Source organism: Oryx dammah, unplaced genomic scaffold, assembly GCF_014754425.2.
Source record: "Oryx dammah isolate SB20612 unplaced genomic scaffold, SCBI_Odam_1.1 HiC_scaffold_26, whole genome shotgun sequence".
NCBI lineage: Eukaryota > Metazoa > Chordata > Mammalia > Artiodactyla > Bovidae > Oryx > Oryx dammah.
Window position 1 is genome coordinate 393356 of NW_024070210.1, and position 17792 is coordinate 411147.

Sequence of the window (17792 nt, forward strand, 5' to 3'; positions counted from 1 at the left end):
ACAGATGCTAGGGGGGCAAGGCGAAAACGACGGTGGGAAGATCGGCAAGGAGGCGAGAGACGGGGCCCCTGGCGCATGGCTGGCGCAGCTGCCGCGGAAAATGGCTTTCCTTATAAAGCTGAACTCGGAATTACTGAGAGCCCAGCGATTCTACACCTACGTCCATAACAGCACTTTAAGAAATGGGAAACGAGTGTTCAACAAAAACTTGTCCACAAACGTTCAGAGCCACACCGGCCACGAGAGCCAGAGCGCGGGAACAACGCAAATGCCCGTCTCCGGGTGGAGGGTAAGCTGACCGCATCCAGAGCACTGAAGGCGTCCCGCCTAAGAGGAGCACACGCCACGGGGCTGAACCTTGAGAACCTCGTGCCAAGAAGCAGCAGCCAGACAGACAAGGCTGCATCCTGCACGATTCCAGTTACACGGAACAGCCAGGACGGGTGAATCCACAGTCGGAAATACGGTCAGCCGTGGCCGAGGACTGTGGGTGTCAGCGAACGGGGGGCGACCGCGCGGTGGGCGCAGGGTGCTCTTCTGAGCCGGTGCCCACTTTCTGGAACTAGAAAGCAGTCGGGACGACTGCACCCCTTTACGAATGTACTGGACACCACTGAACTGTGCACGCTGGTGAATTTTATATGTATTTTACCACAAATTTAAATCTCTAGTGACACTGAAACTGTTCTAGAGGACAATCTGACAGTTTGTAACAGGAGCTATAGAGTGAGTCAGGTACTCTGCAAATTCAGTCAGGAGATTATACTTATAAAAGAACACTCAAAGTAGAAGCAGGAAATAATTTGAAATAAAAGATAATCATAGTCATGACTGCTAACCTAAGGCACTATGAAATAATTTAATCAATTAAAGAGCAGAGCGAGGAGAACTATTATTATCGCCTAAACACAATGGACTAGATTGTGTGTGTATCTTCACGTGTGTGTGTGTATCTTCACGTGTGTGTGTATCTTCACGTGTGTATCTTCACGTGTGTGTGTATATCTTCACGTGTATCTTCACGTGTGTGTATATCTTCACGTGTGTGTATCTTCACGTGTGTGTGTATATCTTCACGTGTATCTTCACGTGTGTGTATATCTTCACGTGTGTGTATCTTCACGTGTGTGTATCTTCACGTGTGTGTATCTTCACGTGTGTGTATCTTCACGTGTGTGTGTATCTTCACGTGTGTGTGTATCTTCACGTGTGTGTATATCTTCACGTGTATCTTCACGTGTGTGTATATCTTCACGTGTGTGTATCTTCACGTGTGTGTGTATCTTCACGTGTGTGTGTGTATATTTTAATGACAACTACATAACCATTTGATAAGTTAAAACGCATGTAAGAAACAATGTCAAAGTAAACCACAAAGCAGTGCTCACACTGATTCCAACTCTCTCTGTATATACTGGAAAGAGTTCAGAGTAAGATTTTAAAACTCTTTTAAAAAGAAACTGTAGGGGATTCCCTGGCAGTCCAGAGGTTAGGGCCCCGTGCGCCCACCATGCAGGGGCAAGGGCACGGGCGTGGGTTTGGTCCCTGGCCGGTGAGCTAGGAACCTGCACACCACAGGACATGGCCAGGAAAAAACTTGCAGAGAGTAGTGATTTTCCAGTCACAGCTACCCAAAGACTGGCTGGGAACCAAGAGAGTGATAACAATTTTTACAGAATAAACTATAAGTAGAAGAAAATCTTAAGTGATCAAATTAAGATATTTTATCTTAGGAAGATTCTGGCCTTACCATAAACCTCTCTTTGTTGAGCTAAAAAGTTTTGAAGCCAATCCTCCCAACAAGATTTGGAGGAAATATTTTTTCACTGTATTTAAAATGTTAGCCATATCCTTGTAAACAAAAACATTTTTTACATAATATTTCAGTCTAGATACATGGATAGGCTTTAAAACATCAAGGAAGGAAAGTCAATTAAATGTAAATAAACTGTATGTTCGTATAGATGCAGAAATATGAATAACTGTCATAAGACCAATTTTAAAATGTAACGCTGTGCAGTTCTCACCATACAAACAACCTCTACACAAGTAAATGCCTAAACTGTCTGAAGAGCTGTTGCCCGAAGCCATCCTTAAAAGTAAACAAATGCAAACTGGAGCTGTCAGACATCCTGTCTATTCAGAAGCTGAAGAGAGGAAGGTTTAAATAGCAGAGGCAGTGAAAAGGACAGTTTAAGAGAGCTGGCCTGTTCCTAATTCTATCAACTACCAAAAATTTTTCTTCTACAACTTGAAAATCTACCAATTAGAGAATTATGCAAATAAACAGGTATTTTCCACTTATCATAATCAATATCTCTGAAACAGTTAAGCAGTCAAACCTTATTACCCAGTACTATGACTCTGCTCCATTTTTTTTCAATTCTCTCCTAAAACCTAAATGAAGCAAATCGCAGCTGGAAGGAATGGAAAAGCAAACAGCGTTGCGCCTTCCACCACACAGCCTCCATTGCTCCCAGAACCCAGTTTCCAAGACTCGAGCTCCCCTCTCTTCTAATCGAAGTTCCATTCACTAGCTTAACAGAATCTTATCTTTCCTCATTGCTCAAAAATTTTTACCTTCATAAGAACTGATAGCATTTTAAAAAATCAACTCACCTGAATTTTTTTTTTTAATACTGGAGAACAAAAGAAGCCTTTGAATGTGTTCTTTAGAATATGTAAGACCTACTTTTCTTTAAAATTTTACCACCATCATGCTTTCTCTTTATCTGTGTAAAACTTTACTATACATTCATTTGTTAGAGATTATAATAATGAAGATACAAACTGAGCCTTACAAGGCTTACAATATATTTAAAGAAATCTTTTCAGCGTAATACTTATCGACTGCTTCTTACTTTGCTTCAGTTTATGGAAATCGCCAGCTCCATCCTTGGCAGCCTGTTCTAGAACTCCTGCTTGAATCCTGGGCTCACTCCCCAAGTTAGGGCCTGGAATTAAACGCTGAAGAGGGTTGGAAGGGTTCTGCTTTGAAGTTCTAGAGTTTCCATTGTGGTTTATATGAGAATCTAAGGCAAAAATAATCAAATTAAGGTCATATTTTGCAGAAAAATATGCGACCTACTTGGGAAAGTAAGACATACTGTTATCTGATACTGGGTTAGCAGGTAGGGTTTTTTTTTTAAGCTTTATTTTATTTCTTTAATCAAAGCTTATAACCAATGTGATTTTAGTTGTGTGATGTTTACTGACCATTCCCAGGTAGATGTATTTATTACTGATTATAAACTTATTCACTAACAGTATATATTGTTTTTCAGTCACTCACTCTCTGAGACCTCATGGACTAATGTAAAGCCAGTGATATCTGTATCTTCCCTCCAAATTCTAAATTGCTGTCAGAAATTGCCAAAATCCATAAGGCTTTTAGAATTTCTATTCTCAAAGCCATTTCCATCTACACAGGGACACGACTCCGGACTCTTATTAGGATCTCCTGGATATACCTTTTCTTTCCTTCACTTCTCTTTTTAACTCATCAAAGAATGGATTTAGATCTTTATTACAATGAATTTCATTCATATCAATTCTCATTTTAGGGGAACATTCCTGTCAAACTGAGTAGGTATTCAGTAGAAAACAAACAGAAAAGTATAGAGTACGGAGCTGAATACAGATGGATCTCTTAACTTTGAGGAGGCCTCTGGGAGATACACTTGAACACATTCTGAGGAAGGTAAGTCCATGCACACCAGCAGTGCTGAAAGGGAAGGTAGTCCAGGTGGCAGGACAGATCACTCTTCTGCTCTTAACAGTCCATTAGACAAAGTTAACTTTGTGATGGTTTCTCCCAGAGCTTTCATCAGTCATTTGACAATGCATCATGGTAACTAGAAGAATGAATGATTCTTCACTGTGCTCCTGAATGACAGGTTTTATTCCCTATGTAACAATACATAACTAGTACACTGATTTTCAAATGGACTTTTAAGAATAAGACTTCATACCTGGAACCATATTTGGGGAGAGAGGTTGTCCAGTTGGAAGATGGGAGATTACTTGATGACTTTCATATTGAGAAAAGGAAACAGGGGGTTTCTTTAAAGCTAAAAGAAAAAAAAAAAAGATCCATATTATTCCTAGTGATATTATGGTTTATAAAACCAACCACCATGAATCTATTTACACTGCATTAATCCTATGATGCTTATTCTAATTTTGTAGTCCTTATAGTTGGTATATTAACAATTTATGGTTACTAATTGAAATATTGTACCATCCATAACAGATTTTGGTGATCAATAAATCTGACCAGAATACAAGACAGGAATTCTGTCTTGTTGACCACTACATTCTCAATACCTAGAATACTGCCTGGCATATAACAGGAGCTCAATTAAAATTTGATGAATGAATAAATAAATGAATCTCTTCAGATACAGTGAAAACTTGTTGGGATTCTCTTCTCCCATAAGAAATGAAGGCAACAGGCAAACAGGTTAATTATCGCTCATTGCACCACAACCTTGGGCAGCTTAATGTGACAGAACGGCAGAGAACAAGATGAAAACTACAGAGAAGGGAAACAGATAAAGAGGGGAGAACTGAAAGTCATCCATGAACTCCCAGACGTTCAAGCTGGATGTAGAAAAGGCAGAGGAACCAGAGATCAAATTGCCAACATCTGCTGGATCATTGAGAAGGCAAAAGAGTTCCAAAAACCCATCTACTTCTGCTTTATTGACTACACCAAAGCCTTTGACTGTGTGGATCAAAACAAAGTGTGGAAAATTCTGAAAGAGATGGGAACACCAGACCACCTGACCTGCCTCCTGAGAAATCTGTATGCAGGTCAAGAAGCAACAGTTAGAACTGGACGTGGAACAACAGACTGGTTCCAAATCGAGAAAAGAGTACATCAAGGCTGTATATTGTCACCCTGCTTATTTAACTTACATGCTGAGTACATCATGTGAAATGCTGGGCTGGATGAAGCACAAGCTGGAATCAAGATTGCTGGGAGAAATATCAATAACCTCAGATACGCAGATGACACCACCCTTCGCTAGCAGAAAGCGAAGAAATAAAGAGCCTCTTGATGAAAGTGAAAGAGGAGAGTGAAAAAGTTGGCTTAAAACTCAACATTAAGAAAACTAAGATCATGGCATCTGATCTCATCACTTCATGGAAAATAGATGGGGAAACAGTGGAAATGGTGAAAGACTTTATTTGGGGGGGCTCCAAAATCACTGCAGATGGTGACTGCAGCCATGAAATAAAAAAACGCTTGTTCCTTGGAACAAAAGTTATGACCAACCTAGACAACATATTCAAAAGCAGAGACATTACTTTGCTGACAAAGGTCTGTCTAGTTAAAGCTATGGTTTTTCCAGTGGTCATGTATGGATGTGAGAGTTGGACCATAAAGAAGGCTGAGTGCCAAAGAATTGATGCTTTTGAACTGTGGTGTTGGAGAAGACTCTTGAGGGTCCCCTGGACTGCAAGGAGATCCAACCAGTCAATCCTAAAGGATATCAGTCCTGAATATTTATTGGAGGGACTGATGTTGAAGCTGAAACCCCAATACTTTGGCCAGCTGATGCGAAGAACTGACTCACTGGAAAAGACACTGATGCTGGGAAAGACTGAAGGTGGGAAGGGAAGGGGATGACAGAGGATGAGATGGTTGGATGGCATCACCGACTCAATGGACATGAGTTTGGGTGAACTCTGGGAGCTGGTGATGGACAGGGAGGCCTGGCGTGCTGCAGTCCATGGGGTCGCAGAGGGTCGGACACGACTGAGAGACTGAACTGAACTGATCTATAAGATACAGTTAGTGGCCCACTTTATTCTTCTAAAACTTTGGTGTGGCAGATACGATGCTTCATGACCCTATTTCATTGTATTTTTCCTAGGCATAGCGGAAGATCAGCCTTCCTTATGGATATGGGCCATGAAACTGGGTTCCAGCTGTGAGAATGTAAGTGAAATTGAATGTGCCACTTTAAGTGTGCCAATAAAACCTCCTGTGCAAATAAACTACAATCTCTCTTCTCTTCTGCCACGAATTCCGAGGCTACCTATGAAGATGGTGGCATCAAATAATGTAAGAAGACATAGCTAGGAGGAGAGCTGCAAAGAGAGTAATCCAACCTGCATCAGACTGCAAAGTGAACATCTACATAAACAAAGCTTTACTGCTTTAAGCAACTGCAATTTGGACATTATTTGTTAATACACCACTGCCTTGTCAATCCCAACTAGTATATCTGGGTTATTTTTATAATCCTCAAAGTTTGTTTCAGTGACTGTATTTCATCATTTTTTTCATTATTTATTATGTATTTATTATTAAATAGATTTCTAAATTTAAGGGCCCAAGAAGCTTAAAATCCACCCTAATAGAGCAGCCCATTCAAAGTTACAGAAAGCCGAGGTTTTCCACACCCCACTGGGCGCCCATTTCCTTGCACGGATCCCCAGCTGCAGTGCTCAGCACCCACATCTGTACATCAGGCAACTGAACAGCAGCAATCAGCCAACACCTTTAAAGAGCAGTGCTTTGGAGGCCTAACAACACAATCTTGATTTGCTAACTGACTCTGAGGACACTAAGCGTCTAGTAGAAATATTGGAAAGAGGAGTCAGTCACAGTCTACAAATTTGCTGATCACTGTTGGACCCTAGCTGGCCTCAGTACTATATAAACCAAAAGACAAGAGAGGGTACTTTTGCGATTAAACAAGAAGTGATCATACATGTTACATGTTCTTAGTTTATTTAATAATCCCTCCTGCTCAAGAACAAGCTGACTATTTAGAGGAGAAACTATGCAAATTTAGATAAGTAGAAAAAATTGGATTAAAAAGAGCCTTTATATATGGATTTGATACCTGGTTGGGCAACTATGCGGCCCAGCCTTTATACAACATCCAGAAGAGTATAGAACTGACAGACAGGCGTATCTGCTGATATGTCGGTTCACTTCCACACCACAGCAATAAAGCGATTACAGCAATAAAGCGAGTCACGTGCATTTTTTTGGTTTCCTAGGACATATAAAAGCTGTGTTCACATAACACAGTAGTCTATTAAGTGGACAGTTGTGTTATGTCTAAAAAATCAATGTACACACCTTAATTTTAGAGCACTTCATTGCTAAAAAACACTATCCGTTACCTGAGCCTTTAGCAAGTTGTAACGTTGCAAGAGGTACCAAAAAGCAACACAGAGACACGAAGTGAGCAAATGCTGTTGGGAAAATGGCACTCACAGATTTGCTCGACACAGGGCTGCCACAAACACTCAATGTGTAAAAACCACAATCCTGAAGTGCAACGAAGCTAAGCACAATAAAATGGGGTGTGTCTGTGCTGGAAACCACACAGTCATCCCTCAGCATCCGTGGGGGACTAGTTCAGGACGCCCCTACCCCATGCTCAAGTCCCTTGGTTCTCTTTATCCACGGTCCTGTCTCGGAGGGTTCACACAACCAGAGTGTAAACAGTACACAATCCGGGGCAGGGTGGCTCCATCGACAACGAGTCTGAGGACACAGCTGTGGTAACATGGAGCCTTGTAAGTGTTCCATAAAAGTTCAGAAAAGTAGAGAAGCAGGAAGAAATGTAAAATGAGCTGCAATTCCACCACTTAAAGATAAGCACTGCTACCCTTTCAAGATTATCTGTTTTTTCTGTTCATTACACAATCTACCTTAAAATTATGATACTATCATATATACTATTTTATAATCGGGTTTGTTTACTATTTTATACATATTTTTCTGTGCCATCTCAATTTCTTCTATAACATTCCTAAATGGTATCATAGTACTGAATCAAAACTTCCAGCTTCATAGGTTTGATTTGAAAGATCTGGGTGAAGGATTGCCACAGTACTTCATAGTACCATCTGCATCAGCTAAGCTAATTGGTGGACAGATTTTTTACTACTAAGGAAAAAGTAATGTGTGTTCTGTAAATACTTTGGGTTCCATGCTTTTGCTTTGACTTTTTGATTACTCTCCTAGAAAAGTTCCTTCAAAAAAAACCTCCAGTCTTGCTTTTTTTTTTTTTAGGGGAAAGGTGATTTATTTATACCCAAGACAAGACAGAGGCTTCCAGGAGCCAGAATTAATAGCTACAGTTAGTGGTACAAAAAAAAAGTGAAGATATAAAAAATTACTAGTGGACCTGGACACTTAAACTAAGACTGCTAATCTTGCTCTGCAATTTTGTATAGAGTTCTTCAGACATTTTTTCTATACATATACAAGTATCTAATTTTAATCACAAAAGTGAGATTCTATTGTACTTGCTCCCTTGTAACCTGCTTTTTTTTTTCATGAAAACAAAAAAAATCATAGATATATTGGGAATTCCCTGGCAGCCCAGTAGCCAGGACTCCACGCTTTCACTGCCGAGGGCCCAGGTTCAATCCCTGGTTGGGGAACTAAGATCCCACAGCTACACAGTACGGCCAAAAACAATCATAGTCAGTTCAGTTCAGTTCAGTCGCTCAGTCGTGTCTGACTCTTTGTGACCCCATGAATCGCAGCACGCCAGGCCTCCCTGTCCATCACCAACTCCCGGAGTTCACTCAGATTCATGAACATCGAGTCCATGATACCATCCAGCCATCTCATTCTCTGTCGTCCCCTTCTCCTCCTGCCTCCAATCCCTCCCAGCATCAGAGTCTTTTCCAATGAGTCACCTCTTCGCATGAGGTGGCCAAAGTACTGGAGCTTCAGCTTTAGCATCATTCCTTCCAAGGAAATCCCAGGGTTGATCTCCTTCAGAATGGACTGGTTGGATCTCCTTGCAGTCCAAGGGACTCTCAAGAGTCTTCTCCAACACCACAGTTCAAAAGCATCAATTCTTCAGCGCTCATCCTTCTTCACAGTCCAACTCTCACATCCATACATGACCACAGGAAAAGCCATAGCCTTGACTAGACGGACCTTAGTCAGCAGGGTAATGTCTCTGCTTTTGAATATGCCATCTAGGTTGGTCATAACTTTTCTTCCAAGGAGTAAGCGTCTTAATTTCATGGCTGCAGTCACCATTTGCAGTGATTTTGGAGCCCAAAAAAATAAAGTCTGACACTGTTTCCACTGCTTCCCCCTCTATTTCCCATGAAGTGATGGGACCAGATGCCATAGTCACACTTATATGTTAATAAAAACTAGTCAACATCATTTTTTTAGGACTATATACCAAATTTTATGGATAGAACACATTTAATGACCTAATAAGCTTATCTGTAACATTTATATTGTTTTAAATTTATCATGATAAACTTGTATTTTATGGTGAGCATTCTTGTAACCAGATAGAGTAAATTCTTAGCTTCCCTGGTGGCTCAGAGGATAAAACATCTGCCTGCAATACAGGAGATCCAGGTTCAATTCCTGGATTGGGAAGATCCCCTGGAGAAGGAAACGGCAACCCACTCCAGTATTCTTGCCTGGAAAATCCCATGGATGGAGAAGTCTGGTAGGCTATGGTCCATGGGGTTGCAAAGAGTTAGACACGACTGAGTGAATTCACTTTCATTAAGCACTAGGTCAATGACTATGTGTACTTCTTAAAAAAAATTAAGAAAAGCTAAATAATTGTGAGCTTGAAATAAATGTGAGCTAAAGTATGGGGAAAAAATCAGACACTGAAAGACTGCAAAGAATTACATATAATATTAAAGTTATGTTGTCTATTGCGATCCCTGGAGAAGGGAACGGCTGCCCACTCCAGAATTCTGGCCTGGAGAATCCCATGGGCTGTATGGTATGGGGTTGCAGAGTTGGACAGGACTGAGCGACTTGTACTTCACTTCATATATTACAATAGATTTTACCCAGGACCCCTCCACTGGGGACCACCAAGAGCCAGGGGAAAATAGAGAAGGCAACAGAGAACTGCTGCTACCAGGTAATATCATTACTAACTACACTGCTAGAATATACATCACTGATAAGACCATTATTAAGGAAAATTACCAAAGATAAACAGAAAGCAAAGAGGAACTAAAGAGCCTCTTGTTGAAAGTGAAAGAGGGGAGTGGAAAAAGTTGGTTTAATACTCAACATTCAAACAACTAAGATCATGGCATCCGGTCCCATCACTTCGTGGCAGAGACGGGGAAACAGTGGAAATGGTGACAAGCTATTTTTCGGCTGCAAAGTCACTGCAGACGGTGACGGCAGCCATGAAACTACAGACGCTCGCTCCCTGGAAGGGAGGCGAAGAGCAACCTACACAGCAAATTCAATAGCATTACTTTGCCCACAAAGGTGCGTCTAGTCACGGCTATGGTTTTTCCAGTGGTCATGTATGGATGTGAGAGTTGGACTGTGAAGAAAGCTGAGCACCGAAGAATTGATGCTTTTGAACTGTGGTGTTGGAGAAGACTCTTGCGAGTCCCTTGGACTGCAAGGAGATCAAACCGGTCAATCCTAAAGGAAATCAGTCCTGAATATTTATTGGAGGGACTGATGCTGAGGCTGAAGCTCTAATACTCTGAGCACCTGATTTGAAGAGCTGACTCACTGGTAAAGACCGAGATGCTAGGAAAGGTTGAAAGTGGGAGGAGAAGGGGACGACAGAGGATGAGATGGTTGGATGGCATCACCTATTCAATGGAGATGAGTTTAAGCAAACTCCAGGAGATGAAGGGAGGGGAGCCTGGCATGCTGCAGTCCATGGGATGGCAAAGGGTCAGACAGGACCGAGCGACTGAACAACACAAGAATGGTAAACTTGTGTAACCGTAAAGACAGGATACGGAGCCCCGGAGCAGATACGTCTATCCTACCACTATGATACTGGGTTTTGTAGTTTTTTAATAAAGGAGAGCTACTGATTTGGAAATTCAATCATTCAACAATGTTATTTATTAAGTACCTACTATATGCTAGGGTGTCCCTGGTGGCTCCCCTACCAAGGCAGGAGACCCAGGTTCCCTCCCTGGGTCGGGAGGGTCCCCTGGAGGAGGAAATGGCAGCCCACTCCAGGATTCTTGCCTGGGAAATCCCATGGACAGAGGACCCTGGCGGGCTACAGCCCATGGTGTTGTAAAAGAGTTAGACATGACTTAGCAACTTACACAACAGCCCTGAATATACTGAATACAGGGATGGTCCCCAGAAAGCTGTGTCTATTAACAGTTCCAAAGGTGCTTCTGTTGCACAACTAAGAAAATAAAAGGCAGGATAGAAAGTGTGGCTCTGGAGTTAGACCAGGGCTCAAATCACGGCTCTGTAAGTTACTGACTAAAAGACTCAAGTGCCTAGTTTCCTAGAGCCTGAGGTTTCAGCTGGAAAAAAGGAATAATGCTATTTGCCTCACATGATTAAAGTGAAGGATAAGTCAGAATATTTGCTAGTAGATTATGACAGATGCCTGGAAAATAGTAGGTGTTCAACATATACCAAGTATTTAGAGTTGTCAAAGTTAAGCTTTATCATTAAAATGAAAAATAATCCAAGATTCAGATTGAAGGAAACAAAAACATTTAAATGTAAAACTACCAGGCCTAAGCAAATTATTGAGCCTCCTGATTACATACTTTGCTCACACTTAGGAATCCTGACGAATGTTTACTTATAGTATGTTTTTAGACCTTCATGAAACTCTGATCAATAATTACCCATTAAAATAGTAATTCTGAAGCATGAACATTCAATACAAAACAATGACGTGGCACCCTTAGTTTGTTCTGTGCACAGGAACAGATGTAACATGCCTGTAACTGCTCAAATATTGGCCAGCGTCTAGTCCAGGCTGTGGTTTTTCCAGTGGTCATGTGTGGATGTGAGAGTTGGACTGTGAAGAAGGCTGAGCACCAAAGAATTGATGCTTTGGAACTATGGTGTTGGAGAAGACTCTTGAGAGTCCCTTGGACTGCAAGGAGATCCAACCAGTCCATTCTGAAGATCAACCTGGGATTTCCTTGGAAGGAATGATGCTAAAGCTCAAACTCCAGTACTTTGGCCACCTCATGCGAAGAGCTGACTCATTGGAAAAGACTCTGATGCTGGGAAGGATTGGGGGCAGGAGGAGCAGGGTACGACCGAGGATGGGACGGCTGGATGGCATCACCGACTCAATGGACGTGAGTCTGAGTGAACTCCGGGAGTTGGTGATGGACAGGGAGGCCTGGCGTGCTGCGATTCATGGGGTCGCAAAGAGTCAACCATGACTGAGTGACTGAACTGAACTGAACTGAGGCCATCTCAGCCTCTAAGAAATATATGTACATGTCTGCAGAGACTAATGAGATGACGTTCTCATATGGCTCTATAGACCTGGCCTATGAACTGAAATTCTTTCACACTGAAAAATCCATTTATACAACCTGAAAAAGTAATATGAATTTCAATCCCCAAAACAACAAAATGATCTCTGTTCATCTCCAAGGCAAACCATTCAATATCACAGTAATCCAAGTCTATGCCCGGACCAGTAATGCTGAAGAAGTTGAAGTTGAACGGTTCTATGAAGACCTACAAGACCTTCTAGAACTAACACCCCCAAAAGATGTCGTTTTCATTATAGGGGACTGGAATGCAAAGTAGGAAGTCAAGAAACACCTGGAGTAACAGGCAAATTTGGCCTTGGAATGCAAAACGAAGCAGGGTTCTGCCAAGAGAACACACTGATCATAGAAAACACCCTCTTCCAACAACACAAGAGAAGACTCTACACATGGATATCATCAGATGGTCAACACCAAAATCAGATTGATTATATTCTTTGCAGCCAAAGATGGAGAATCTCTACACAGTCAACAAAAACAAGACCGGGAGCTGATTGTGGCTCAGATCCTGAACTCCTTATCACCAAATTCAGACTCAAATTGAAGAAAGTAGGGAAAACCGCTAGACCATTCAGGTATGACCTAAATCAAATCCCTTATGATTATACAGTGGAAGTGAGAAATAGATTTAAGGGCCTAGATCTGATAGACAGAGCGCCTGATGAACTATGAACGGAGGTTAGAAAAATAAATGCAGAAAAGCAAAATGACTGTCTGAGGAGGCCTTACAAATTGCTGTGAAAAGAAATGAAGCAAAAAGCAAAGGAGAAAAGGAAAGATACACCCATTTGAATGCAGAGTTCTAAAGAAGAGCAAAGAGAGATAAGAAAGCCTTCCTCAGTGATCAATGCAAAGAAATAGAGGAAAACAACAGAATGGGAAAGACTAGAGATCTCTTCAAGAAAATTAGAGATACCAAGGGAACATTTCATGCAAACATGGGATCGATAAAGGACAGAAATGGTATGGACCTAACAGAAGCAGAGGATATTAAGAAGAGGTGGCAAGAATACACAGAAGAACTATACAAAAAAGATCTTCATGACCCAGATAATCATGATGATGTGATCACTCACCTAGAGCCAGACATCCTGGAATGTGAAGTCAAGTGGGCCTTAGAAAGCATCACTACGAACAAAGCTAGTGGAGGTGATGGAATTCCAGCTGAGCTCTTTAAAATCCTGGAAGATGATGCTGTGAAAGTGCTGCACTCAATATGCCAGCAAATTTGGAAAACTCAGCAGTGGCCACAGGACTGGAAAAGGTCAGTTTTCATTCCAATCCCAAAGAAAGGCAATGCCAAAGAATGCTCAAACTACCGCACAATTGCACTCATCTCACATGCTAGTAAAGCAATGATCAAAATTCTCCAAGCCAGGCTTCAGCAATACATGAACCGTGAACTTCTTGATGTTCAAGCTGGTTTTAGAAAAGGCAGAGGAACCAGAGATCAAATTGCCAACATCTGCTGGATCATTGAAAAACCAAGAGAGTTCCAGAAAAACATCTATTTCTGCTTTATTGACTATGTCAAAGCCTTTGACTATGTGGATCACAATAAACTGTGGAAAATTCTGAAAGAGATGGGAATACCAGACCACCTGACCTGCCTCTTGAGAAACCTGTATGCAGGTCAGGAAGCAACAGTTAGAACTGGACATGGAACAACAGACTTGTTCCAAATAGGAAAAGGAGTACATCAAGGCTGTATATTGTCACCATGCCTGTTTAACTTATATGCAGAGTACATCATGAGAAATGCTGGGCTGGAAAGAGCACAAGCTGGAATCAAGATTGCCGGGAGAAATATCAATAACCTCAGATGTGCAGATGACACCACCCTTATGGCAGAAAGTGAAGAGGAACTAAAAAGCCTCTTGATGAAAGTGAAACAAGAGAGTGAAAAAGTTGGCTTAAAGCTCAACATTCAGAAAACGAAGATCATGGCATCTGGTCCCATCACTTCATGGCAAATAGACAGATGGGGAAACAGTGGAAACAGTGTCAGACTTTATTTTTCTGGGCTCCAAAATCACTGCAGATGGTGATTGCAGCCATGAAATTAAAAGACCCTTACTCCTTGGAAGGAAAGTTATGACCAACCTAAACAGCATATTCAAAAGCAGAGACATTACTTTGCCAACAAAGGTCCATCTTAGTCAAGGCTATGGTTTTTCCACTGGTCATGTATGGATGTGAGAGTTGGACTATAAAGACAGCTGAGTGCAGAAGAATTGATGCTTTTGAACTGTGGTGTTGGAGAAGACTCTTGGGAGTCCCTTGAACTGCAAGGAGATTCAACCAGTCCATCCTAAAGGAGACCAGTCCTGGATGTTCATTAGAAGGACTGACGTTGAAGCTGAAATTCCAATACTGTGGCCACCTGATGTGAAGTGCTGACTCATTGGAAAAACCTTGATGCTGGGAAAGATTGAGGGCAGGAGGAGAAGGGGACGACAGAGGATGAGATGGTTGGATGGCATCACTGACTCAATGGACGTGGGTTTGGGTGGACTCCGGGAGTTGGTGATGGACAGGGAGGCCTGGCGTGCTGCGGTTCATGTGGTCTCAAAGAGTCAGACACGACTGAGCGACTAAACTGAACTGAATATGAATTTCTACTGCTACCCATGACATAATAACTAGTATGGGACTTATCCTCTCTCACATCCTGAACAATTCTTAATATAGTCAAAAGAGATAAGCCTACTGTTTTCAGGTACTGGACAACCAGCAGTACAAAACCAATCCTTGAAAGAAGGGATATACATGAGGTGAACAGTCTCAGTAAGTAGAGGAGGCCGACTGGGTTGCTGAGTGGCTGGAGTTTGTAGGACAAAACACTACAGAGAAAGGAGCAGTGTGCGGTGAGATGGGGACCAAACTCTGCAGGATACTCCCCGTGGGTCTCTGACCAAGGCCTGTGACTACGCAGTGTGAGACCATCAGACCTAACACACAGCGCCTGCTGCAGGGTTGGGAGCTGGACAGAAACTGACAGAGGTCACGGAGTGCTCGGAGCCAGCCGGATCTCCGAGACACCGAGCGCAGGGTCTTCACCGAGCACCCTTCACATTCCAATGAGATGCCACACGTCCTACTTTAAAAGTCGGGATCACAGCTCAGAGTGAAAGGCCATGTCCTCAAATAACAAAATCAACACTGACCTGCCCTTTTTCTCCTCTGAAATATCACTGTAATGATCGCCCCTTTTTTTAATGCTCTCTTTAATATTCTAAAAATATTTATTTTTTAAGTAGGTATTTTATAAAATTACCTTATGAAATTTTGAAACCAACATTCAAAAGGTTTTCAAAAGCTTATGTAATGGAAAGACGCTTTTCTATCGCTGCCCTCAGTCTTTTTCCGTAGAAACAAAGCCAATTACCAGTTTTGATCAGCACTAACGAATAGGGTTTTCTGCAGTGATGGAAATGCCCCATACCCGCGCTGATACAACAGCCAGGAGCCACGGTTACTGTTAACTACTGGACGCGAAGCCAGTATGACCAAGGAAGTGAAAGACCGAGGAAGTGAAAGCGTAGTTCACTCAGTAAAGTAAGTGAAGTCGCTCAGTCGGGTCCGACTCTTTGAGACCCCACAGACTGTATGTAGCCCATCAGGCTTCTACTGTCCATGGGATTCTCCAGGCAAGAATCCTGGAGTTGGCTGCCATTTCTGCCATCTCTTCTGGCAGCTCTTCCCGACCCAGGGATCGAACCCGGTGCTTCTGCATTGCAGGCAGACACTTTCACCTCTGTGCCACCAGGGGAGCCCGTTACTCCGTTTACTGAATTTAAACAGCTACCTGTGATCAGCGGCTAGTGTGTTGGGCAGTGCAGACCTAGAGAGCCCTCTGGGCGCAGCGGTCTTCCAGGTCGGCTACACCCCATACAACCACTTATGACGCGCTTAAACACTCAGAGCCGCAGCTGCATCTCACATTAAACGCGCAATCAACATCTCTGGAGGGGGACTCAGACATGGGCCTTTTTTTTTTTTACCTTACCATGATTCCAGTATATGGCCAAGGTAGAAGTCTTCTGTTCTAGAAAATAACTTATTTTATAAATAGAGTAGCTCTACCTAACATTAGAAAACCAAAAGGAGTTACTTTTCTTTATAAATTATTAAATTAGAAAAGAACTTCCAATTGCTCAGGTACCTAAAAAATCTTTGTATCTTTAAGGAGTTTTCCCCCAAAGTAAATCATTAGAGGCAATTTTTACTGAGTTTGAGTAAATTTCCAAGTAAAAAGTTAGGTTTTCCTCTCTGTTAATTTGCACAACATGGCAGACATTTGCGCCGCATACTGTTAAGGACTCTTAAAAATCAGTAAGGAAAATACCAACAATCCAATAGAAAAATGGGCAAAAATGATTACCAGGCAAATTACAGAAGGCAACAAAGATGGCCAATAAAAATATGAAGAGATGTTTAATGAAATTCATACCAAGGCAAATTTAAGGTATCATTTCAGATTGGCAAAAAGTTTAAAGTATAGCAAACCCAAATATCAGCAAGGATGTGGATAAACAAAACTGTCACATATCACTGGCAGAAATGTAAGCTGGTGTGAGAATGGTAAAGGTGAGGATACCCTGTGACGCAAGAAGTTTCTTCTAGGATCGCATCCCCGTGCTGAGACTTGCGGCCACTGTGCTGGGACCTGTTTACAGAGTAACAGACTGCTGAGCTGTTGATCTCAACACTCGGTGACTGGGTAGGGCTCAAGACAGCCAGACACCCAGGCCTGACCTCTAGACGACAACAGCCTCACCTTTTTATATCAATGTGCTAAGCAAACTCTAGAAGTATCCCGACTCTCATGTCCACAAGAAAACACGTGGGTAGGAATGCCCACTGTGCTATCTGTTTGAAACAACAAAAAACTGGAAGTGGCTTGTTTATTACATGTGAATAGATAAATTATGGTATATTTATATAGTGAAACAATTATAACTGTTAAAAAGTCATAGATATAATACAGGCAAGTCGCAAAAGCAAAATACTGAGGGGAAAAAACAAGCTGCAGAATAAGACACAATAAGACATCATTTACTTATTTGTTATCTCTTGGCTGCACCACGTGGCATGTGGGGTCTTAGTTCCCGGACCAGAGGTCATATCCACACCCCTGCACTGGGAGCGTGGAGCCCTAAGCGCGGGGCCAGCAGGCGAGCCTCAAATGATCACCGCTTTAGATTTTAAGGGGCTAACAAAGCAATGCTTTGTAGCTTTATAGATGTTTACAAATGCCTTAAAGTCTAAAAAAAATGTATGGAAACTGATATACACCAATCTCAGCAAGAATTGATGCTTTTGAACTGTGGTGTTGGAGAAGACTCTTGAGAGTCCCTTGGACTGCAAGGAGATCCAACCAGTCCATTCTGAAGGAGATCAACCCTGGGATTTCTTTGGAAGGACTGATGCTAAAGCTGAAGCTCCAGTACTTTGGCCACCTCATGCGAAGAGTTGACTCATTGGAAAAGTCTGTGATGCTGGGAGGGATT

The 17792-nt window shown here is 42.0% G+C and overlaps 1 protein-coding gene across 3 annotated transcripts in view; it reads right to left on the reverse strand.

Moving 5' to 3' along the window:
* GOLM2 (golgi membrane protein 2) overlaps positions 1 to 17792 on the reverse strand; it is an 86367-nt gene that overhangs the window by 18231 nt on the left and 50344 nt on the right. For all 3 annotated transcript variants that reach the window (XM_040227462.1, XM_040227458.1, XM_040227459.1), the window contains exons 7-8: positions 3972 to 4070; positions 2862 to 3032 (exon numbers count right to left, since the gene is read on the reverse strand). In XM_040227462.1, coding sequence (XP_040083396.1) covers positions 2862 to 3032; positions 3972 to 4070 — 270 coding nt within the window. The remainder of the gene's footprint in view (positions 1 to 2861; positions 3033 to 3971; positions 4071 to 17792) is intronic.